Source organism: Ammospiza caudacuta, chromosome 3, assembly GCF_027887145.1.
Source record: "Ammospiza caudacuta isolate bAmmCau1 chromosome 3, bAmmCau1.pri, whole genome shotgun sequence".
Taxonomy (NCBI): Eukaryota; Metazoa; Chordata; class Aves; order Passeriformes; family Passerellidae; genus Ammospiza; species Ammospiza caudacuta.
This window is the reverse complement of record NC_080595.1, coordinates 27,400,134-27,425,617: the sequence shown is the minus strand read 5'-3', so window position 1 is coordinate 27,425,617 and position 25,484 is coordinate 27,400,134. Positions and strand designations below refer to the sequence as shown.

Genomic DNA, 25,484 nt, shown 5'->3' with positions numbered 1-25,484 from the left:
CCACTGGATACCAGGGAGAAGAGATTTACCTAGCTATCCTGCTCTGGGGGGCAGGGGGAATGAAAGGATAAGTTACAAAAACCATCTGCTTCCCTCTGCAATTCTGTCCTGGTCATAACTAATTCCAGGCCAGGATATTGACGGCCCAGAATGACCTCGTTCATTCATTGTTGCTCCCATGAAAAATGGCAAGCAGCAAGGGAGAACTTGATCATACCCACATCATCCTGTGGTGACCACTGATCTCTCCAAGCCACTGAGCAGAAGAAGCAGTGCTGGGCTCTCGTCAAAGAAACTGGATGAGGTTGCAAGTCATCAACTCCCATAAAGGAGACAGAAATTCAAACCAGTCTTCTGGAGTGATTTACGTGGCACATAAAACTGAGAAACAACCATAGAAATCATTCAACAAATGATTGGGATTAGTTTTATGAATGCTACTTTTAAAAGGAGGGACAATGTAGCCCTTCTAACTTATGTGATGACATGTGCCTTATGCAAAGTCATTCCTGCCAGCAATTTTGCAAGTTCAACACCCTCTGCCATCTCAAGGAATTCAATGGGAAAAAAAAATACTATTTGGCGACTTCAGCATCAAGATGTGCAGCTTGCCTTCCAGGGACAGGAACAGTTAAGAGTGGGTTTGCAATTGTATCAGCCCTATGCTTCCAGCAGCTCTGGAGTTCTTGTTAACAGATCCTTTCTTCACTCTTAAAAGTGCAGGATAACATCTGGGCCTTTTGGGAAGCAGTCTCACAATAAAGAAGCACTTTCTGTAATTCTTCTTTCCTCGCCAAACCGCATCTGTCTGCTCTCCCTGCCCTTCTCCACTCCAGCCCGAGCTCCTTGGGGCTGTGGGGACATCTGTTAGCAGCAGCAGATGTCTCTGCCGAGCCAGCAGTAGGTGGCACTGCCTGCTTTTTTCTCTCACCACATGAATGCCCATCCCAACACCTTCTGCGACCACCACTAACCATCTCCAAAGGTGCCCAAGAGAGCTAAATACCTCATCTCCTTCAAGGTGCACCTACAATAACGTCAAGCAACGGATTGACTGAGGAAAAGGAGCCACTCCATCACAGCTCCCTAGGCAGTGGTGGTGGCAGCAGTTTCCAGAGGAAGGAGGTGGCCAGCAAGATGTGCCAACCTCCCCTGCTGCTGACAAGATATGACAGGCTCATCTGTCTGGGAGCTGAGGTTCCTCTGATCCCAACACCAGTTAAACAGCCCCTATCAGCCTGGTCTTGCACCCCGTGGTGGCTTCACGAATCTTTAACAAACCTGTCCCAGCTCAACTGAGGGCATTTAGAAAAACATCCCAGTCTAACATGAGCTTCCTGCATGCATTAGTCTGGGGTGCATAGTCAGAGCCCATCCAGCTCCAAAGGTTAAATCTCATTAGGTATTTGGTTTTTGAAGATTTGATCCCCAAAACCTGGGAACCTCTGCTGCCCCATCCAAAAATTAAGAATGACAAATTCTCCACATAGACTCCCATCAGCTGCTACCAGCAAGTGCAGCACTTTCCTCAGATCAGGAGCTCCCAGAGTCCTGATGGCCAAACTCCAGCCAGACAGGGATAAGACTGGTTGTTGGGAATCCTGCACCACTGCCACCACAAAAGGCATTCAATGCTCACCTGCTGGCAACAGGGAAGAGGTCCCTGAGTAGCTGTTTCCACAATAGCACAATCTCCCCTTCCCCCCTGCCTTCTGTGAAAACAACACTTGATTCCTGCAAGAGGGATGGTGAAGGACCAGACCTTCAAGACTCCATACAATCGCCATGCAAATAAGTTTGCACTGGAAATTAATTGTATATTGACTCTCTTCACACTTGGAAAGATTGTCTACTTCCACCTGGAATAAGCAAACCGTATACAAAGCTTTATTATTTTAATTCTCGCATTGAAATTAAAACTGCCCTATCCCGTTGGCAATGCATATGTATAGGGAAACCATCAGGGTAAAAAAAATCTCTTAATTATCACATGTAAAGAAAAGAAAATCCTGTTTAAAAATGGGTATTTAAAAATATTGTGATCGGCTAGCACATCTTAAGTCTACTTGCCAGCAGTAAGTGATGTATTATTTGCAGTCTATTTTAATCAACTAATTTTGCAAGAGACAAATATTCTCCCTGTAAATCATGACCATCTTTAAAAAATCAGCTACAAATACAATAGAGCTAACTGACCCAATTCATATAGAAACCACTTCGATATTTGGATGGTGACTTTTCTAGTGGAGATGCCACCTCAGTATTTCAACCACACACTTTAGCTTCACACTAAAGCTAAAAAAGCCAAATGAACTGGCCTCGTATGAGCAGCCATCAAGCCACTGGTGCTGTTAGTAGCTAAGTGTCTTCCACCAGCATCAGACAAAGCTAAGGCTTATCCCTGAGCTTTTGTGTGTGTTCTTAGAAAGAGCGGTAGCTTCTTCTTAACTGAATCATTGTGAACTCACACTGAAAGTGCTGATAAATAGCTGCCACAGAAATAAACTTGCACTTTTCAAAACGTCTGCAGTTTCAGACCTTCCCTCCCTTCTCTTCAGCAATGCAAAGACGAAGAAAGAATGGCACCACCCTTAATTCTGATACTCCAAGGCTATAATTACATTATTACAGTAAATCAAACATTGCCTTTGTGTCACTACAATTGTGCTCGTTGTTTGAAATTAACTGCAAATGGTTTGATTTTCTTTTCTTCCTCAAATATGGGCAGGGAGGAATTAAAGCACTCTAAATCATCTCCCCCACTAAAATGCTCAGAAAGCCAGGATTCGGACAGCAGCATTTGAACTCTGCAAGAAAAGAAATCGCAGCACGGAGTGAAAGGAAGAGATCGGGCACTGCATTCGACAGAGCAATTAGCGGGCAAAGCAATTAGCGGGCCGCTAAATCCTCTGTTACAACAAATCAGTGACCCAGTTCCCCCTCTTCCCCAGTGCCCTTCATTATAAAATCAACTTTAATGAACTACCCCTCTCTCCGCCGCTCCAAAGCAAATACATTTCCACTGCAGCCTGCACCTGCCCTTCCCAGCGGCTGCCGCCCCACGGAGCCCCGGGCAGCCCCAGACGGCGGGGACAGGGGGAGCGACGGCCCAGCGCTGCCCCTCCGTGCAAGTGACGGAGCAGAGCGTGGAAATGCAAACAGGAAGGCAAGCTGCCGTCGCTTCAGCATTGCCTAATGCGAAACCACTCTTGCTAGTTTTCCGTGTTTCTTTTGCTAGTCTTGATTCACCACATCTGCCAGAGCTGACACATCTGGCTCCTTCCCCGGGCAGAGGGCACGGTGGATATGTCAGCATATTGTCTAAAGGCACTGGTACTTTCTGGAAAGAGCTTTTTTCCCCTCTATCATATATTTGTACAACAATCAAGTCTTTTTAAAAGGATGGCTGAAAAAAAAAAAAAAAAAAAAAAAAAAAAAAAAAAAAAAAAGCTGATTTTGACAAGAGACAGGCCAGAATGAGAACTGCTGAGACAGTAAAGAACAAGCCTGTTATCTTACAAACTACACTTCAGGCTGTCAGCTGCCAGAGATTTACAGGAAAACCCCCTTTCCTAGGACTGAACCGACACGAAACTTTATTTTCAGCAAAAGAAACCCATGAAGGCACCAGGCCCTGACCGGGGCCGGGGACACCCGGGAGGGCTCCAGCTGAGGCACGCCTGCGTGGCCGCCTCCCCGGGGTCGCTCCCGCCCACGCCCGCGGCGTGGGGAGGCGGAGGAAGAAGAGCTCCCGCTCGCCTCCAGCGCCGGGCGGCCGCCGAGGAGCGCCCCGGTGAGCGCCGCCGCCTGCTCCACCCCTGCCGGCCCCGCTGCCCCAGCCGGGGCTGCCGCCAGCCCTGCCCGGCCCGGTGACAGGAGGGTGGCACGTCCTTCCCGCTATTTATAGCAGCCGGATCGTGTTTGGATATGCCGGGGACCTCCGGGGAGGGGGGGAAAAGGAGCAAAAGGTAAGAAGCAAAGGCAGGGAAGCCCCCGGGCCTCGCTGGCCCAGAAGATGTGGCACAGCGCCTTTGGCATCTGTAGCCAGCGCGGTCCTCCCGCTCCAATGGGAGCTGAAGCGCCTGTCAAAAGCCAGAGGAAGGAGGAGACGCTGGCTTTTGAACGGATTCCTCTGCCTCGGCAGCAAACCCTGGACAGTGAATTCTAAGCCCGGGGCCGGCTTTTGCTGAAAACAGGTTAAAAATCATGAAGTCAGCCGACCCTGTCCTGTGTGAAATTTTAACAGAGGCATAACCAATATATTTCATGTTATTCCCTGGTGCCCCATTTTCCACATCGGTTCCACGGCTCCTGCATGACACCGGACACTTGCTCCTGGCCCACAGCGCTGTCCCGACAGTGCCCAGATAGTGCCTGTCAGGTCGATATCCACCGTCTCCTTCCAAGGTAATGCCTTATCACCCTGGCTCAGGCCGCAGCACCCCGGCCCCGTGCGCCCCACAACGCGGGGCGTTAAACAACAAAGGGGACACGTTCAGGGCTGCGGGGTTCCCCTCCCGGCCTGGCAGCACCGCGGAAGATGCTGCAGCAGGAGGGCAGGCGAAAGGAAACACAATGACAAAATCGGAACGAATCTGAAAACATGTTTCTGCTTTAAGCGTAATCTATTTTTAAATGGGGTGGCATGTAAATATGAAGCCCTAGCTAACAGACGGGATTTTTGCCCATGAGAGCATTTTCCCAGCACGGAGGCTGGGCGTGTTTCTCCTGGCGCTGGTGGAAGTGCCTGCTCATCCTGCAGCTCCTCCTGCCCCGGCCTCGCCTGCGCTTCCCCCCCTTTGGAGTCCACCTGACATCCCGGACCGGAAAAGTAAATTACTGTGGCTCCCCCACAACATCTCGAACCGGAGAAGGTAATTCCTGCGGCTCCCGAGAAGGTCTGCTGTGGGGGGAAGCAGGGCGCCGGGCAACCTCGGCAGTGCTTCCAGAGACCCCCTGCCCACACCTGCGAGGACAGACAGCGCACCCCACTTCCTTTTCATGAGAAGGATGGCTCCAAATTAATGCCAAATTAATCCTTCCAGAGAAGAAAACTACAGATGAGTAAAACGGGAAAGAAATGCTAGTGCCTACCAAAATGACTCAACTTTAAAAAACCCATGCTGGCCAACTCTCACTAAGAAAAAAAACATTCAAAACATAACCAGTCTTGGGGGGGAAACAAAATCCTCTCAGAGCAACCAGTAACGATGGCTGCACTGAAGCATGGCTTTTCCAAACAGAATTCATCATAGTTTAAGAGGAAAAATTAATATCCTTCCAAGAAGTGCAGGGTTTTGTGGTTTGCAAGACGTTGTTGTCTCTATGCATTATAGTTAAGACTTGGCCCCTCAGAGGAAGGAAGGAAGGAAGGAAGGAAGGAAGGAAGGAAGGAAGGAAGGAAGGAAGGAAGGAAGGAAGGAAGGAAGGAAGGAAGGTTGGTTAATATCTATTTTCTTGTAGTGGATAAATCATGACTAGCCTTTCTTTGAACAGTTTATGAAACTCGAGAGCTTTGATCGCTGGGATCTGAAGTTCTCGTGGGGGAGCTGGTACTCCTGCTGCAGCTGCTGAAGAAGAAACACAAAACTCCTTTACCCGATTCAGTTCAAAAAGCACCTACTGTGAGACCGTCTGGTCTAACGTTCATTTTTTATTCTACTGCAACGCTCATGCTATGCGAAACGCAATAGGAATTTCCATACCAGCATTTACATCCAAATGGACCCGCTGAGATTCATGCTGATGTGTAACAGCCCTACAATGCAGCCCCTTCTGGCAAGTGCCGCGGTGCCGGCGCACCGGCCAGCAGGGCTCCCACCCGGCCTGTCCTGGTGAGCCCCTGGGCTGGCCCGTGTGCCGGGGCTGCGCGGATCCAGCTGAGCCCGCCGGGAGTCCCGGCAGAGGCTGCCAGGGGTGATCCCACCGCTGCCTTCCCTCCGGGATACCGGAGCCAGCGGCGCTTGCATTCCAGCCGGCCTTTACTGCCCGCATTCGGGGGGTGTTTGTGGATTTCCGAGTCCTTCCTCAGCCTCCCCCTGGCCCCTTTCCTCACCTCAATATTAGTTTTGTTTACGAGGAAGCGGGATCAGAGCGCACGCCGCAGGGCCGGCCGCGGCGGGGGGATGCCGGGCAGGAGGGGGAACGCGCCGCATCCCGCACCGCTCCCGGCCCTGCCCAGGGCCCGGGGCGATTCACTTGTCGCCGGGGGGTGAGCACCGCCGCTGCCAGCGGAAAGCGCCCACGGACGCGCCTTCCCGCGGACACGCGATGGGGACGGGAGGTACGGGACCGCCGTGTCGGGGACAGGGACATCTGCCCCGGCGACCGCGACCCCCGCCACTGCTGCCCACGGAACGGGGGAAGGGGGAGTGTGTGCGAACTCTCGGGAGCTCCCCGGCACGGTCCCGGCCGGCTCCCCGCGCATGGCGGGAGTGCCGGCGACAGCTCCGACAGGTTGCCCGCGGCGGGACTGAGAGCGCCGGGGAAAAGCAGCGCGACCCACCCGCCCCGGCGAAGCTCTGCGGCCGGAGCCGCGTACCTGCAGGACATTGGCGTGGCGCAGCCGCTGCAGCAGGATCATCTCCTTGACGATCTTGTAGGCGGCGAGGCGGTAGCAGTCGCCCAGGGCGGAGAACTGCCGCACGCAGTGGGCGATGTCGTGCCCGCCGAAGTCCACCGCCTTCAGGGCCACGGCCAGCGTGCGGTTGAGCACCGCCTTGTAGACCGCCTTGGTGTAGCCCGAGCCCAGGTACTGCACGCCGCTGACATCGCGGATGTCGCGGCAGCCCAGCAGCGGCGGCTCCAGCGAGAGCTCGGCCCACGGCCCCGCCGCCGCTCGGCCCCGCGGCCCCGGCGGCCGCGGCTGCTCCGCCGAGGTGCGCGGCGGCGCCAGGTCCATCAGGCGCCGCTCCCGCGGCCGCAGCGGCCGCCGCCCCGCCGCCGCCCGGTGCTGCCGGTAGCGCAGCACCTCCTCGTAGCGCTCGCGGATCTGCCGCGCCAGGGCGGCCTGGCCGCCGCCGATCTCCTCCTCCGGCGGGTAGAGGGGGGCGCCGGGCGGGGAGGGGGGCGGCAGCTCCTCGCGGGGCGGCGGCGGGTGCTCGGGGCCGCCGGGGATGAAGAGGAGGTTGAGCAGGGTGCCCAGGAGGAAGGCGAGGCAGCAGCCGGCCGCCACCGCCGTCTTCCTGCGCCTCATCGCCACTTCGCTGACGGCTTGTCCAGCCTTTCGGGCTTCTCTCCTCTCGCCCCTTCCCCGGGAACCAGCTCCGAGGCTTTTTTTTTTTTCCTCCTTTTTTTCTCCCCCTTTTTTTTCCCCCCTCTCCAGGCTATGCCGGCGGCAAAACGGCCCCGGGCGCTCAGCCGGAGCTCAGCCCCTTACGACGCGCCCGCATGACACTTGCCTCCCTGCTTTTAAGGCTCTGAAGCACTTATTATTAGCGGGACGCGGGACGCGGGGCGGGCGGGCAGGGGGATCCCGGTCCCGCTGCCCCCGCCGACGCGCGCTGATTGACAGCCCGGCCCTTCCCGCGGCCCGGCCGAGCAGCAGGGGGGCCTGGGAAACGTAGTCCCCCGCAGCAGCCCCGCCGGCCGCCGGGGAACCCGGGAGCCGGGACTACATCTCCCAGGCTCGGCCGAGCCCCCCGGCGGGGAAGGCGCGGAGAGGGGCGGGACGGGCGGGCGGACCCCCCCGGCGGGCGCTACCGGGCAGGGCGGGCCCCGGGCGCTGCCGCCGGGCGGAGACGGAGGGAGGGAAGCAGGCAGCTCTGTGCCTGTGGCTCTTCCCACGCGTGGCAGCGGGGAAAGTCGCGCCGGCAGCGGTTTGGGCGGGATGCCCTTATCCCCTTCCCCGGCAGCCGAGGGGTTTGGGGGGTGTGTTGTACGAGCATCCATGTATCACCACACAAAGGGTTCGATGTATTTTCCACACCAAAATAAAGCGAAAGGAGGCGGCTGCAGCCCGGAGCTGCGGGTTCGTCATTCGCAGTGAAAATTGCAGCGGTCGCGCCTCCTCCAGCCGCGGCACAGCGCGGAGGAGAGCGGAGAGGGGATGGGGCTGCGTGTCACCCACGGGAAAGAACAGCCACAAATCACAGGCTCGGCAGGGGGTAGCCCCTGCCCCGTTGGAGATGTGAATTGCAGGGGTAAGCGCTAATGACATGGTTATCCATCAAGCCCACATTACGATGCTGTTAGCAACTAATTAACAAATACAATCAGCCCGCGAAACTTCCACAAAGGAGAGACCATCAACAAGAGAAAAGCCGTAAAGAGTCAGGCGAGGCAAAGTTCACCACAATAGAAGTGGGAAATCATTTCCAATAAGGGAAAGGGACGAGACATTTCGGTAATACACATCGGAGAGACCGTACGGGGGAAAAAAAAAAACACACAAAAAAAAAAAAAACAAAACAAACAAACAAAAAAAAAAAAAAAAAAAAAAAAGAAAAAAAGAAAACCAAAACAGCAGCCGCGGTTCCCGGGAACTAGCGATCAGTGATCGTCAACCTTTCCTCCAGCTCTGACAAAAAGCGGAGCTCGGGGTAACTCAGCCCTCAGACTCCGCCCGTCCGCTGCCGGCGCCCAGAGCCGCGGGGAAGCGCCCGGGGACCGGAGGCAGCGGCGAGACCGGGAGGAGGCAGCCTCGGCAGGGGATACGGAGACCGACCGTCTCTCCAGCAGCCTCGGAGCCTTTCTGTCGCCGCTCTCCGAGAGCCCTCCGCAGGCAGCGGGAGCACGGCCCACCCGCGGCCCCGCACACGGCGCGGGCAGAGGCTCGGGCTGCTGCCGGACCGGGCGCCCATCCCCGCGGGACTCCCGAGCCTGGCACCAACCACCGCCGAACAGTGACGGGAGGGAGCGTAATCACCAATTAAAATAAAAATAACAACTGTAGGAAGGGGGGGCTGTCTGCCCCCGGAGGGACAGCGGGCTCCCTCCCCGGCGCCCAGCCCAGCCCAGCCTCCGCGGGCGCGCCGCTGCCGCATCCCGCTGCGCGCTGCCCCGCGGTGCTCGCTGCGCCCGCCGGGGCGGTGCCACCTGCCCTGCCCGCGGGTGAGGACCGCGGCTCGGGGGAAGCTTTCATGGATGGGGTGGGATTTTTGGTTGGTTGGGGGTTCGGGTCTTCTTTTGTTTCTTTTGGGGGGTTGGAGGTTTTTTCCTTTCCTTCATCGTTTCTGCTCTTACCTATCGGGAGCAGCGTCTTACTCTCCAGAGGCAGCCCATTCCCGCTGCTATAAGTGGGATTTTCACGGGTGGCAGGCCGTTTTTATGGGTTTCTTTCCAAAGCAAAGGCGTTCCTAACGGCAGGAAATGCACTTCCAAAGACATTGTGACACCTGCAGCCCTCCCTGTTTTCAGCGGGATGCCCCCAGCCCCCGCCGGCGGCAGGAAGCTCGGGATGCCTTCCCGCGATAGGTGCGGGAGATCTGAACGCACCGGCCCTCCCCCGCTGCCGAGCCCTTCCTCCGCCGGCCCTGGCAGGGCAGAGGGCTCCTGGAGGGACTCGAGGCATTCTTACCCAGCCGGCCAGCCCGTACCCAGCGCTGCAGCCAAGCCAGCGCCGAGGGGCCAGCGCTGCGCTCCTCCCGCTGCCCGCCGTCCTGCGGGGAAATCACGGCGATTTGTCCGTGCCTTTGAAACGTGCACGCTCGGCTGGATTTACGGCTTGGTTGATACGAGCCAACACTTTTTATTATTGCACAGATAAGAGTCAGAATATAGCCGCGCTCAGGCGGAGCGCTTGTGCAAGCCCATAGAGGGGGCGGCCCTGGGATCATTTGGAATATTGTTTACAGGCCAGACCGGGGGTGACCCGAGGCCAGCGGGCTCACGGAGCGAGGAGCGGCTTCTCCGAGGGGCCGTGCCCGCAATGAGAGAGGAGTGTGGCCCTGGGGATGCTGCAGCCCCGTGGGGGCTGCTGCAGGGCCAGCGCGGAGAGAAGAGAGATCTTGCTTTGCCTTGCACCCCGCACGGCACCCGCAGCAGTGTTTGGAGGAGATGCGCATCCCCCGAGGCGGGGCAGTGCCCCCGTCCCTTGCAGGCCGGGAGGAGGAGGGTCCGCAGCGACACGGGGGCTCCCCGTAAGCATCCCCGGGCTTGTGCACCCTCCGTGTTTGCGCAGTTTACAGGAACACAACCGGACTACAAAACAGATGCTCCGCAACAGCGGGTCACCTGTTTTTCACATCATGCTCGGTCTCAAAGCCGGTTTTCTTCATTATATCCTTCCCGACAGATACCACGAAATACATCACTCATTTAGATATGGGAGCCGACCTCTGGAGGACGACTTGCGCGCAGCACTTTGATGTTGAGAGACAGATTTCCAAAGATAGAAAGCCCCTTCGATGTTTCTAATTACCCCGCGCCCGGGGCCTGCCACTGATTAGGGCGGCGGTGCCGGGGCGGGGGCACGGCCCGGATCGGCCCGGCCCGGCCCGGCTGCGAGGGAAGGGGCGATCCGCCTCCTCCGTGCGCCGGCCAGAGAGAACGACACGGCTGCACCAGCCGAGCTCCGCTGGAGCCATCAGCGAGCGAGAAGGGGCAGCAGGCTGCGCTGAGCGCCCAGCGCCGCCCCGCCGCGGGAGGAGGTTTGGGAGCAGGCGGGATCTGCTCCCGCAGCCAAGGCCCTTCTGCAAGAGGCTGCGCTGAAAGCATTACAGCCCTTGCTAACACTTCTGCTCACATGCGAGCCTTTTATCTCGGCAGCGCTGTTGGAAAAGCTGAATCACCGCGGAGAAAGTGAGGACTGAGGGGTATTTTTTCATATGCAACAAGCTGCTCTTTATTTAATCCTCACAGCCCCTATTTCTATCAATATTCCTGGAGCTGAGAGATCAAACACGGAAAAATTAAAACCATGCTACCACACTAAATAAGATTAAGATCGCGGCAATACATTGGCTTCTCCCTGGGGAAATAATTTTGTTGCTGCAGGAGCCATGGCCATCCTACAGGCAAAGCTTGTGTTCAAGGAATGGGTGATGGGAAAGACAGTTGGGAATTGCCTCCAAACCCAGCCAGGATCCACCTCAAACCCCAAGCTCCTGTGCCCTTCTGCTCCCAGCCTAACTGCTTGGGCACTACTTCTCTATGGAGTCAAGGAAATTCGCTATGCTGAGCTCCATTACCCCTGTTTTACTCTCACCTGCAGGCATCTTCAAGTGAGTCCCACTGTTGGTCTCACGAGATTTTGACTCCAGGCCCCAAAAAAGAAGTTCCACATTTTCTAGCATAGGTAGCTTCAAGATCTCAAAAAACCACAAATGGAAGCTTGCAGCTGGAATAATTCAGTTTCTGCTGAGGAAGCTTGTTCTTTCAGAACTGTCCTGTGCTCACATGATTCCTCTTTGACACTTAAGGAATTAATTTTATTTTAAATTTTAGATTACATCATAACCTTCTGAATTCCTGGCTGTCTATTCTGGCTGCTTACGTGGAAGAAGAGTTTCTTGTAAAGTCCACCCTCAGACATGAGGCCAGAAGTCTGTTGAAAACAGAATCTACAGACTGCATGCCTTTTCACTGAGGGGTCTTCCATGGCCAGCCTCTCCTTCATTCCCTGCTTTGCCAAGGACTTGTCAGCTTCCAGGGCAGGGTGGAAAGCCTCTATTTCCTCAGGGATGTGGGGCCAGCAGTGGACCCTTGCACACATACATTTTGTAGCCTTCTTTAAGTTTTCTTACAATCTCTATCATGTTTTTTACTTTAAACAGGATCTCTTTTTCTGATGTTCTTTCTTTTCTCTGAGGAAACCCATTCCCTTGTATATTTGAAGCAAGCTGAGATGCAGCCAATTGTATTAGTGCTGGCTGGAGCAAAAATGCATAATGAAACACTGGATGTGTGGTGTGAGTCCAAAATAAATGGTCACTAGCAGAGCCAGCAAAAACCTACGAGCTCAGATAGCCTGCAAAAAAAGAAAAGCTTGGATTTTACCTGCAGTGCTTTGCAGGTACATTTTCCAAAGGGAAAAATGTACTTTGGAGTTTAGAGAGCTTGGGAAGAGACACTGGGGTACTGAGCCTTTTTCATTACGTTTGTGAATTGTGATGATTCTGGCATTTTTCGTGAATGCAGCATCTGTAAGTGGGAGAAAGTGTTTTATCTCCTAACCTGTTATTCTCAAAGCACAGCAGTTCGGGTTTTATGTGCCAGATGTCAGTATGCCCTGATTCTTCAGGCACTTGGGATTAAAGCTTCCTTGTATCAGAGAGGTGTTATAAGGATAACTCTGTTAATGTATGTGGAAATCTGGTACTGCAGCGATAAAGACCCTGTAAATATTTACACAGACAGACTAGCTCATGGAAATTTTACATTATTAGCTTAACTTCATTACAAGGAAGTAGTTGAGAAAGTCAGCAGTATATTACATTAGCTTCTTTTTTTTTTAATTAAACATTGACAACACATATGGTGCTGCTTCAAGCCACTAGATTTAGAGGGTCACTCTTTTAAATATTTTACAATCTGCAGGGAAATATCAAGTCTCAGGCAAAGGAGAAAAAGAAACATAGATGCTATAGGAATAAATCTTGCCAGTCAGACCTTTTACACTTTTAAGAGTTAATAAAATAGTGAGTAAAGAACAACCAGAGAAAATAATTTATTTGGACATTCAAAAGCCTTTTGATAAACACCCATACAAGAAACTGTTAAGGAAATTTGGTAAGCACAAAGTGAGAGGTAAAGTCCTGTCATGGGTTAAAATCTGGTTATAAATGGGTGTGGAATAAATGGCCAATTCTAGTAGGGAAAGAGATTAATAATGAGGTGCCCTAGAGAGTGAGACTCAGACCAATATTGTTTAATGCTTTATTAATAACCTGGGGGTGAATAGTGAAGTGGCAAAAGTTGATGTCAATAGAAAAGTACTTAGCTTAGGTCAGGAGCAACTCCAGAAGAATTTAATAAAATGGCAGGACCATATGCAGAAGTATGAGGGCAGCTTGGGAAGTGCCTTCAGAACCTACAGCAGCTCTTTTGCTCCATCTGGCACATGAGTGTGCTCTAAAAAAAGCTAGGGGTAGGTATCAGAGAACAGGCAGACATTTCCTAGCATCTCAAGTACTTTTTGACTCTTTTCAATTGCTCTTTTCAGCTCCCCTAGTTAGTCATGCCAGGAGGAAAAAGTGAGCTCCCACATGGCCCCTCTACCAGTCTCTGAGTAATATCTCCACAAGCTCCTCCAGTAATTCTTAAAAAAAAACAACAATTGTGAGTTTCCATGGCTGATCATTTCCTGAGGACATGCCAAAAACTCTGGAGGTCGCCTCTCACAGACATTTTAAAAATTATATGTTCAGTCTGACTAGCATGGCATGGTAACAAACCTCAGGTCCACTTAGTCTGAGGGTGTAAGCTCAAAGTGGTGCCTGGCACCTGGAAAAACAAAACCTGCCAGCCCAGCTGGGGTGCAAATATCTGTGTGAACATAGTGGTCTCTTTATCTGGTGCATAAAATAAGTGATAAAGGCACAAGCAGCTACCTGGATAATTGGGAGAGTTGTTTAGAGTTGTTTACTCTGCAACTTCTTCTTCCCGCTGATTTCTGTGTGGCTGCCTCTTAACTGAGCTGTGCTGATGTGAAATGCAGCACCCTGAGCTGGCACAGGCCTGGTCTCACCCTGCAAGGTCTGTGTTTGAGCCTGCTGTGCAGACAAATGTACCCTCAGCACTCTGCATCGACCATGGCACCTTCTGTCACCTCAGTGCTGCCAGTGCTCAGTCCCAGCTGCTCTGTCCCCGCAGTGCCACCCAAACACAGCCCAGGTTTTTAGAGGTAATGACGTTCATGGGAGTTCAAACGGCTGGTTTTCACAGGGATTTAGTATTGTTTTGTTTTTACCCAGTGGGTCATTTCCAAGGATACTATTCTGGAAAAGAAAGCAACTCATAAAGAAAGATTTTTTTAAATCCTCTTGATATGGCTTGTAAAGTATTTTGAAGTACCAGCAACAAAAGAAATTATTTTTAAATCCCCTCTTTCATTTCACGATTTACATTACATTAGAACTGCCCTGTGTCCCCAGCATTGGAACTCCAGAGGAGTAGGTGGGGCTCAATACCCAAGGGGAACTGGAAGGTGTCACACCCCAGGTGAGAAGTCCACATGCACATGGGAAGTGACTTACCTCTGGTCCTGCAGCACCCAGGAGACACTTCAAGGCTCTCCCCTCTCAGTGAACCACACTGCCTTGCCTTATCCCCACGTTTGTAGCTCAATCCAAGCTCTCCATGGCTTGGAGGCACTCTTGGGATTCTTACCTTTACTTCTTTTTTTTCATAGTCTGAAATAGAAAACCACACACATGCACATAGCATCTGGTCAGCCTAATAAACAATAACCTAATACTTTAATGCAGGGGGTGGGCTCCCAGTGTGAATGGGCTTCCTTTGTGGAGCTCCATGAATTGACATCAAATGAAATGAGCATTCTCTTCTTCGCTTCTGAAGAAACACCTTCTTCCTTCTCTTCTGAAGAAGCACCTTCAGAAGCGCTGGTCTAACCACTCAGTATGTGGAACCAGGGTTCTGCTGAGGATCACTCTGGACAGGAGCAATTTTACAGGCCAGGGATGGGTGCTGTGTGTGCTCCTAAGCCTCTGACTCCTAAGCCACAATTCTCTTGTGGCCATGGCTCACACAGTGTTGTGGGAGGCAAAATGTTCAGGCAACATCATTTGCAGTAATTATGATACTACACAAGCATAGTGTGCAAACATGAAGGTCACTAAATCTCTTGGGATTTATGGCTTAAAATTTGTACGTTTCATGATTAGCACCATCACTTTTCTCCATACCAAGATAAGCTTTGGGAGCTTGTTCTGGGAATCAGGATAGGCCGGAGTCTAGGGCAACCTGTGGCCCTGGGCAGCTGCAGAATTGAAGCAAGAAGGACTGCAACTCAAGTGTGTGACTTCAAACCACTGAGGCAGAGCCCTGGCATTTCTTGGAAGTGTCTGCCCTCTGCCTGCCTTGCTGCCCTGATGTGGTATGGCTGCCTCCACATTGTCTTTACCCCTCAAGTCTTCAGGCTCTGCTTACGGTCTTCTTGTCTTTTCTATCTTCACCTCTCAGCCTGCTTCTCCCAGCACACCCCCTTTTTCCTTCATGAAGCACCCCCTTTTTCCTTCCTCCAGTCATTTCTTCTGATCATTCCTCCTGTCAGAGAGAAAATGGCAGCTTCTCAGCCTCCTCTTCCTCCTCTGCTCTTTTGCAGACTGCAGTGACTGCTTGCAGTGACTGAGCCACTTCTAGCAGGGCAGTGCTGGTTCCTCTCCTCCTTACTCCCAGAACAATAAGCAAAGGCTGGCATTTTGTTAATCCGGGCATAATTAATCAGCAGCAGTGTTTTTATTTTAATTCATCTGTTTACATAGCATTGAAAAGTTTTAGGAGCTGTGAGATTTTAAGCATGATTGTAGAAGATAGAGATACAGATATTTTGCCAGGCCATGAAATCCTTTGCAGCAGTAGTAGTTTTTCTAGGGGGCTTAAACAATCTTGGATAGAAATCAGCACAGAAATAGAAGGGTCAGATTGGAGAGGAGAAGGAGGTTGGCTGAGTCTTAGTTGTTCCAGCAGCACAGAACAATGGAAAGGAGCAGAAGCAGGCTATTCTGTACTCAGAAGATGATTTCTTGCTGTCTACCAGTTCCCAAAGACATGGCAAGGAGGAAAGCCTAAATCTGTAGTTTATTCCTGTGCCTTTGGTATCTGCCTCCAAGGATGCTGGCAGGCAGGATAATTGCAGTAGTGGTTTCTAGAGATGGGAATACAGTGCTTTCTGTGAGAGAAAAGGAAAGATGTCAGGTCCCTTTACAGACTTTCCTTTGAATAAACAAGATGTTTGAATTGTTTCTCAGAGTCACTTAAAAAAAAAGGCATGTGAAAATGTCAGAGAATTTCCTCTTTCCCTTTCCCACCCAAATACAAAATCAAATAAAAGCAAACACATGGGACACAAAGACAAGAGCAGCCCCCTCTGCACGTATTCGCTGTGATACACAGGCTGTTTCCAGATGTATGGATTAGATTTCATCCAACTACTGCTGAAAGCTCAGCCTAACAGTACATATTGACCAAGTTGGGAACTTCTGCAGAAACTAAAGCCCTCAGTGGTCAGGCTCCAGCCTTTGGAAGTGATATTGGTCACTACATTGACTTCATGACCCTTTTGCCATCTCTTCATTCCAATTAGACCATTTTCAAGCCTGCTAAAGTCCCTGGTGTGCAATTAAAAATGATAAATAAATTATGTGGCGTTTTTCTGTCTTTTGCTTGAATATTTTTAAATCAACTGTTGGCATAGTTTAGGGAACATATAGCCCTGTTAGCATGAGCAGTGAAGTACATTCACATGAACACTTCATCAGTGATAAAAACCAATTGCATCATGTTAAACAACCTCACAAACAGTTTGGGATTTTCATGCATCATGTGGATGAATATCCCACAAAACTGCTTTTACTAATTGAATATTTGTGTGTGTGGTTGGACCCTGGATGGGAATTTCTCAGACATAAGTCTGCCTTCAGTAATAGTGAGTATATGGGTAAAAGGGATCACATGTACAGACCTGATTCCTGAGGCCGTAATTATTACTGCCTAACTTGGTGCTTAGTATTTTTGGTCCTGATTGCAATCCTGGTGGTTAGGATTGTCCTGCAATCCAGGAGACCTAAATATCTGAATCCCAGAGGGACCAGAGTTATCCTTTGTCCCTCATTTCTTGCTGGAGTACTCTGGCAGGAAACTACATGATGCGTTTCCCTCCACCATGAATACTCATAATGGGCTGAATATTAAAAATTATTACACAAATTATTCTGTACTGCAGTACTTTTTATCAGTTGCTGCATAAAAGCATTTAGTCAGTCCCTGATTCAATATGTATGAAAGAAACAGACACTCAGCACCTCCATTTCCAGCAGTTGGGGCAGGTTTAACCACACAGAAGGTGGCTTTAAAGCCCATTTTGCTGGTATCCACCTTAGGACAGTTAATGCATGGACTCACAGATGGGGGGAGATGCCCAGTGGGTTCCTGCCTGGCCAGCCTTGCCCTGAATTGGCTGCAGAGTGAGGATGCTCACACCTGCATGGCTCAGCGCATGGCCATGGGAACAGGAGCACCCTGCTGCCTTGGCTGGTGGGGACTGACCTGCCAGTAGGGATTGGGCAACCCTGGGTCAATGGTTACAGAGATTTCTGAGGATTCTTCACACTATAGGCTGTTATTCAGGGGAAAAATAAAACAACACACCCTCACACCAACCCCCTCAAAAAATTTTAAAATTGTCTTCATCATCAAATCTAGGTTAATTCTGGAGCCACCTCTGAATCTGGCAAAACCCACACTGATCTCAACTACTTTGACATAAATGCTGAGAATTTTATGTTCTTTGAGCACCCCAAAGGGTTGAAAATATTCCTGAGAGATTATTAGGCTCTCAGCTACTGCTCCAATTCACAGAAATTAAACCTTCCATCATCTGGTTTTTATATTTGGAAAATGTCAGCTATACTTCCTATCACATATATTGTTGCTTCAATGCACTGAGCCTTCTGTGAATTTCAAAACACATAACTCAGCTCTCAAGCATTTCTTTTGTAAATATTGATAATGGTTTCAAGTTCTTTATTAAATAACTTTTTAATGAGTTTGAGGACAAAGAACTATTTTTTCACAGTCTCACAAAGATAAGAATCATAACATATCTTTCTGTACCATGGAACACATGGTTCTCAATACCCCATTGTAAAGCATAGGCTTTCCTCACTTTAAAAAAGTTTACTTAAACAAAAAAAGCCCCACAATTATGAGAAATAAAACCTAAGCAGGTCATGCTAAAAGGTCCAAAATTGCATGCAAATGCTATGTGACAGCTTTGCAGGAAAAGTGTGTGCTGACATTGGAGCAGCCTTAGAAAGCTCCATTTAGTCCAACAGCAAGAAGAGCTACAAAATGCCACCATCACTGCTTTATAAGTTCAATGTATGGACCTCTCCTTGCTCAGCATTATTTATTGCCTGTGCTTTTGCCAGAAAGGATCCCTGTGCATATGCTTAAGATCGAAGACAATAAAACATTATGATGAGGTTCACCGGGGGAGTTTTCCAGGGGGAGGTTTTTTATCAGTTTACAGGCATGGTCAAAGTCCTGCAGGAGAGCTCCTCTTTGGAGCTGGCTGTAAACAACTTACATGGGAAGGTAATAGGAAGCCTTTAGATGCCTTGGAAAATATTAAGTTATAGAAGTTCTGACCTCGGTCTTCTAGACCTGGCCCAGAGGACTGATGTTTACTAGCAACTATGCAGCTCTCTAGGAAACTGCACACTGTCAGTGAAAGAAGGGTTATTTTTTGTAATATATTTAAATTAAAAGTTGGACTGGGTAGCAGTATACTCAATCAAGTATGTTGTACAACTAATTTTCTCTATAAAAAGCCAAATGTTTACCTTTGAACTTAAAAATGTTGCCTTCAGGCAAATCGTGTTCCAGCCAGCTGTAGTTTAAATGCCTGGTGCAGATTCTGTAGCTTGCTTCTTCATTCAACACTGAAAATCATTCATGTTTGCTAAGTGGAATTAAAAGCCAGCTAGGAACAGATTACTGGTCCCCTGATATTAGCCTTTCTTCTCACACATTCCCTTAAAGACTTTTGGGTCTAATAATAACATTTTCCTGTGCTGCTCCTATTGACAGCTTGAAACCTTAATGACGATCCACTTCAAATGTAAATACCTGGTTTTACTTGCAAGTTTATTCGAGGGAATTTGTATTGAATCACTTGGCTGTGACTGAAAACAGAGGTCAAGAGACAAACAAGAAAGTTTAGGTGATTTTAGGTGCTGTTTTAGGCCCAGCCCATGGCTGGACATGCTGTCAAAGTCCCGCTTTCCCAGCAGGCTAAGAGAAATATCTCAGGGTCTCCAGTCTCCCCCTGATCAATTGTTCTTCTTAAAAACAAAGACACACATTGGCACTGGTGACTGGGGGGGTTTTGGGTTTATTTCTTTTTTTTACTGCAGCCAGGATGACTACAAAGCCACAGGATATCTATATTGAACATGAAACCGAACAATAAGGCCTGGGAGAGGAGCTGTTGTTGATTACCAGCTAGCAGGTTCTTATTTGCATCTATTATTTTAATGATGTTGAGATGTGCCTTAAGTGTTTAGGATGTGTTAGGGCACCAAGAGCATTCCAAGGGTATCTTTCCAGCCGTTTCCAGTTAAGAAGTCTGTATTACTGAGTTGAGAATCAGAAGAACCATTCAATCTTCCATCTTTGTCATTGTGCCAACACACAGGAAATGACCTCTTCCTAAAAGCTGAGCACCTGCAACTCTCATTAAGATTGGTCCAATGTCACCCATTGCTTTTCAGACTCCAAAAAGGGCCTCTTACAATCTACCTGTTTCAAATTCCCTGAGGATTTATTGGCTCAGAACATAGATTACTTGTCTTGGTATCAGGGATTTCCTTTCTTTTGAACAGGAACATAAAAACACAAAGAAAGCCTAAACTCAAGTAACGTGAAAATATTGTGTTTGATTCCAACCCATATATTCAAAGTTACAGATGAATGCCTGACTTTAACTTGAAATGTGATGCCTTGAGTCTGAACATGACCTTGCTACATATAAAACGTTTGGAAGCCTTTGAAAAAACGGAAATATTCTTGGCTTTGGTTGCACTCTTATTATTGCGCTTTCTTTAATGTCTTTATAGTTGACTCAATAGATCTTTAGGTATATCAAGCTCGGGTAGCAAGTTTCAGGACTCTTGAAATCTGTGTTGTTCCTGGTTGTAATGGCAGCACACAGTCGTGCCTGTTGCGCACTTTACACACCTTGTGTCTTTGGGTGAGAGCGTCCCCACACATAAATGGTATAGTCCAAAAGCTTGATCCAAATCTTCCTGAAATGCACAGCATGGAAGTTTATTTCACTGATATGCAGGACTAAAACTTTGAAACATTGAGCTCTCCTTTCTTAAGAAGTGAGCAGTAAATTAAAGGCACCTGCAACTTTACACTGACCTGAAATTGCCCTACTTTTGCCCTTTTAAATTCAGACAAAGCAATAAAATTTAATGTGTACATGCACTTGCTGCATTAAAATTAATGGTTTCATTTCCAGACTGATTACTGACCATGAGCTTAAATGAAATTAGTTCTCCTAAAAGATGACTAAGTACCCTTAGCAGTGAATACTGGTTTTTAGACATTGTTAAAATGTACCATAGAGGGCAATGAAAATTTCATGTTTAACATGCTCTAATGCCTTAGTGATCTCAGGGTTTTTTGATAGGTTCTGACAAGAAATAATCTCTGAGCTCCATTCAACAGCTCACTCAAGTCAGAGTTAAAAGGGAAAATACATCAGTCATCTTGAAAGGTTTAAATGTAATCCCTTCTAATGAATAATTTTTTTTCCATTGTTGTATGCTCACTTATAATCCTATCAGAAGTCTTCTGTAAGAACACCTGAGCAACTTCATACGTGGCTTCTTTTAAAGAAGATATTGTACATTCATCAGGCATGCTCAGCAATGTTCTCCCAGGAGTGACCTTTGTATTATGAGAGGAAAACTTTAAGCACATAATTAATCAGCAGTCAGAGGTAGCTGAATGTGAATGGACACAAAGAGCTTGCAATCAGAACAAATTAACAGGCAGTGCAGTGTTTGCAGTGCCTGACACTCACAGTTCCATTCAGGCAGATGCTGTGTGACTCCAGGAAGGATACAGTCCCTATCCCACAAGTATTGGAAGGAAACCCTTCACAATCTGTGATCTTCCAGGACTTTAAGCAACCCAAAAGCTGACATTTTTACCTGTACAAAGACTGATCAATGGTTCACTCTTCAATTCAGTTGGCTTGAAAGGCATTGAATAACTCCAAGGCTGGAGTATGAATCAAGAGGAATTACTGTGTTCTCAGACAATAGATGGGAAATGGTGTCTGAACTAGGAGATGACTGGAAAACATGGTTGGACTGTGATTTCACTGGGACTTCAAAAGCTCTGAAGCCAAGGCTGGTTCCACTGAAGCTTGTGTGCTCTCACAAGTCCTATTCAAAATCTGGCAAAGTATTATCTCCACAGCTGGTCATGGTGGGCAGCTGAAGGCTGATGGCAATGTTTTTTTGTGGGGCCTGTTGCACTTGCAGCACTTTCTACTACAGTAATCTTTGCTCAGTGTTGCAGTCATTACATGTGCTTTTAACAGAGGAGCAAAGTTGCAAAGTGTGAGTTGTATATCCAGCTTTGGAGACAAATGAGAATACAGGGGCTCTCTGTGAGTATCTTCTGCCTACCTTGTTGACAGGCTTACATGCAGGCTACATACTTAGTAATCAACATCCAGCAGCTTTTACAAGTTTAACTATCAACATCTGGAAAGTTGGCAGAACCACGCTTGGGATTTGGATTACAGTTTTTTTTCACAAGGTGTGCAATTGTCCTGGCAAATAAAGCCCTTAAGCCCCATAAGGAGCTTTAGAGTATGCAATTACTTTAAAGGAAGACCATTTAAAGGACACTGAAAGCCTCACAAAGTTTTATAGATTTTGTGGCAAGACCTTCTGACTCTTAACTGCCAAAGTCAATCCAATGATAACCATTTGTCTTCTGAGGGGAAAAATGCCCTGATTTCTAATCCTGCACACAGTTCAGCAGCTGGGGATCTATGGGTGGGATAGTACAGGTATTTCTTTAGTTCTTTCTATTAGGTACCTGTCAGGGAAAAAAAGAGTTGTGTAGGTAACCCAGCATTCCCCTTTTCTCCCTGAATATGAGCTCTGTAGGGCTGCCAGAAATATCTTTATGTTATATTGCAACAATGGACCAAAGGACATATACCTGAATCTAATCACCATATGTGAGAAAGGCAGCCTGGTGTCTAGGAACTAGAAGGAAGGAGCCCTTTTGTAAGATGTTTTCTCATGGAAAAGATTTTTAACAATGCTGTTGAGCAGCTAATGTCACATTTACTTTCCCGGTTTTGTTTTAACACAGACTATCTTATGTAAAAGGAGACTCCAACACACTCACCTGGCACTTCTTGCCTGAGGCAGTGAATGTAGAAATTTCATCTACCAGTTGCACCAAACCACAGCACGTTTTTCTAAGCTTAGCTTGCTATTGTCTCTCAGGCTGCAGAATAACTCAGGGCAATGGAACAGTTACTGGCACTGTAAATGTTTTCAGACACTGAAGCTAGTAATATGCAACCTTATTTGAATTAAATTACCTCTTTAAGAGAGTCTGAAACCGGATGACTTCATATAATTCATTACGTTTAAGAAGGCAGTTTAGTGTGGCAAGTTAAAACCCATTAAATTGCTCTGTAGTTTTCTTGGCTGTGGTTGTTTTGCTTAAGTGAAAGTAATTAAACATAAATATTTACTAATATCCCAGGCTGTGAAACTCTATAGCAAGAGGAACAAGGAGAACCAACCCAGTGCTGGCTTCCTGCACTAATACCCCACACTGGCTGAAACATTCTTGCTGGCTTTTGCACAAACAGGCCTGGCTGATGTGGAGCTCTGATGGGGAAATGGAAGCTGAGCAGTTGAATCCATTTAAACGAGAGGAGGAAAGCACTACTCAGATATAATCTCTTTTTATATGTAGGATTCATGAAATGAGCAGTAAGACAGCACAAGTAAACTGGCATTTTCCCTGCTGATCCTGGACAAAGACCTGCTCCAAAAATCTTCTGTTAATGGAAAAACTCCACCAAGTTGCACCAAGGCAGCATATTTGTAAGCTCTGTGAATGAGCACAGGTGAGCTCACAGAGGCAGAGATTCCTTCCCCTGCCTCAGCCACCCCACCTCACTGCTGCTCTCCCCACCAGCATGAGCATTGCTGGGGCCATACAGAGAACCAACACTGGCAAATACCAACCAGGGCTGCTGGGCCCAGCTTAGCCTAAAGTTTCTGCAAGTCAAAAGCTCCTTTTTGCTAGGTTACTGTAAAGCTGGTGAAATGACAGACTAGTAGAAGCAGAAAACTCTTGTTAGTCTGGATAATACAAACTCCCAATGTGTGTGCTCCTGGGGGATCTGTCAGGACACCAGCAAATGGGTCCAGACTGGCCCAGTGTGCCCTGTGAACATCTCAGGGTTAATACTCCATCTGAGAGCTCTTCAGATCTGATTTTTCAGAGACAGGCAGAGAGGATTTAGCCTTGAAACAGCACCCTGTACTCTCTCTTTATACCCCATCTGAAACCAGAGGCCTCTTGCAACTTTTTAGAACTTCAAGCTAATGCAATTAAGCAGGCTTAAATTACATCTATTGCTTATTGAAAGTTGATCTATGGACAGATTTTTGACCTTTCTGCACAGACTGGGTCCACTTTGTGCTTATGTAATGACCTCTTTTCACCAGCATCTGATAAAAGAATTCTCATAAAGGACCCAAGACCTCCTGCACTGTCAGAAAAGTATGGACCCGCTTTAGCTTGAGGAAGACATCAATTGCTGACCCAGGGGCACGACTACCATAGTGAGGTACCATACACTGGGAAAAAGAGCAGCAAACCCCTAAAGTGGGTGGTGATTAGGGTCAGCCTTATACTCCATCCTCCACCCTCTCTGTCTGTGCTGCTTTCTCTCACATACACATGCTGGGATGCGAGAGCAGTCAGTGCCTCACAGCACTGGGCCAGCACAGCCTCTGCAGGACAGGGGAGACAGGAGGCCTTCCCAGCCCTGAGGGTGGGTAATGGCCCCTCTGGCCAACACACCATTTCCATCACACAATTTGTGCTGAGACATCCCAGGGTCACAGTGACACCCATTAACTAAGGGCCAGTCAAGCAACGTTATTGAAAATACCATGGAGCCTTAAACCCAACAGCTCAGCTGAAATAGGTGTCAGGCAGAAGAAAGCTTGAATTACATGACTGGAGAGGTTTATCAGCACACTCTTAGACTGAGAATTTACCCAGAGATCTTGTTGCTTCATGTTTAACACTGAGCATATGGCTGTGCCTTTTAGGGTGAGTGAGGAAGATGGAGTGGTTGCATTCATGTTTGCCATCCCCAACCACCCAGAAGGGGCTGTGGAAGGTTTTCTTGGCAGGGTGCTCAGGCTGTTCCTCTTCTCGGGCAGAGAAGAGGATTAGACCAAGGATTATTAATTTGTGGAGTGATGTTTTTGTGTCCTGTGAGTAACAGCCCTGTAAACTCTCTCCCCTGCCCAGCAAGCAGATGTCCCATGAAGAGTGATGCAGCACTCTCACTCCTCCCTGCTGACCTCTCAGAAGGCACACTATGAGGGCTCAGGTCACCCCAGAACCAGCGTTTCTTTACATCCCCTGCCAAGCAGGGTAGCAGCTCACACAAAGCATGCTCTTAAGGCACATGATGTATTTCAGTCATGCTTAAGTCCAAAACCTTCTGCCAAGAACAAGCTTGTTAAAAGCTGCTTTAGTCAAAAAGATGGAATACTAAGCTGCCTGCCTTTACCAGACAATTGCTCATAGGAGCTGAAATTCAGACATTTTCCTTTAGAATAAGCTGGCTGGATCATTTCAGTCTTTTGGGGGTATAAAGCGCAAAGAAACTGCCAAAACAATTTTAAAAAATGAGTTCTATACGTGGCTGGGAAGCAATCTGCATGTTCTGCTGGAAGAGGCTGCCCCACACGTGCCGGGTGCCTGCAGATCCAAGCCATCCTCCTCCTCCTTGTGCTGGAGTGCTGTGCCCTTGGCTGCTGATGGACAGAGCCCCATTTAACACAGGGCTCCTGGGCTCCTTGGCAGCACTGGAGCAGTGGGCTGGGTTTTCTGCCAATAAGGGCCAGTGGTAAAAGGGAATAGCTCACATTTGCTAAGGATGTTGGGTATATAGGAAGAAAATCAGTTTGAACTGTATTTAGCAAAAATCAGTTTGAACTGTATTTAGATGTTGGGTATATAGGAAGAAAATCTGTTTGAACTTATTTAAGTGTATAAGCCCCAAGCCCTTACCTAATTTATAAATCAGGCAGCCAGAGCATCCTCCAGCCGTATTACCCAGGCTGAATTTTTGTCAGATTTTTGTCACCAAATCAGTAGCATTTGCTCAAACGGAAACATGCAAGTTTGACATGCAAGTCAAACTGCAAAAATAATTCAGGTCCAAAGTCATAGTTCAGTAGATAGCATGTTTCTATCCAAGTAAATACAACTAAATAAATATCAAGAGCAGGCTTAGTGCTTTTATTTGAAATCTGGAAGACAGCTTTCAACAGTCTGAGAACACAGTCTTCTCCTTTTAGCCTTTGGCACACAAAGGACCCCTGGAGTCCCAGCCCTGCTAAGTTCACCACTAAACCATGGCCCTAAGTGCAGCATCTACACATCTTTTACATCCCTCCAGAGATGGTGACTCCACCACTTCCCTGGGCAGGCTGTTCCAATCACTGAATTTTGGTAAATAAAATTTCCATTTGGTAAAGAAAATTTCCCTAACATCCAGC

At 48.6% G+C, this 25,484-nt stretch overlaps 1 protein-coding gene across 1 annotated transcript in view; it reads right to left on the bottom strand.

Moving 5' to 3' along the window:
* The window catches only part of PKDCC (protein kinase domain containing, cytoplasmic), a 35,878-nt gene extending 28,590 nt beyond the window's left edge, over positions 1 to 7,288 (bottom strand). The window contains exon 1 of the mRNA XM_058802260.1: positions 6,542 to 7,288. Coding sequence (XP_058658243.1) covers positions 6,542 to 7,195 — 654 coding nt within the window. The 5' untranslated portion in view covers positions 7,196 to 7,288. The remainder of the gene's footprint in view (positions 1 to 6,541) is intronic.
* Between the last annotated feature and the right edge of the window lie 18,196 nt (positions 7,289 to 25,484).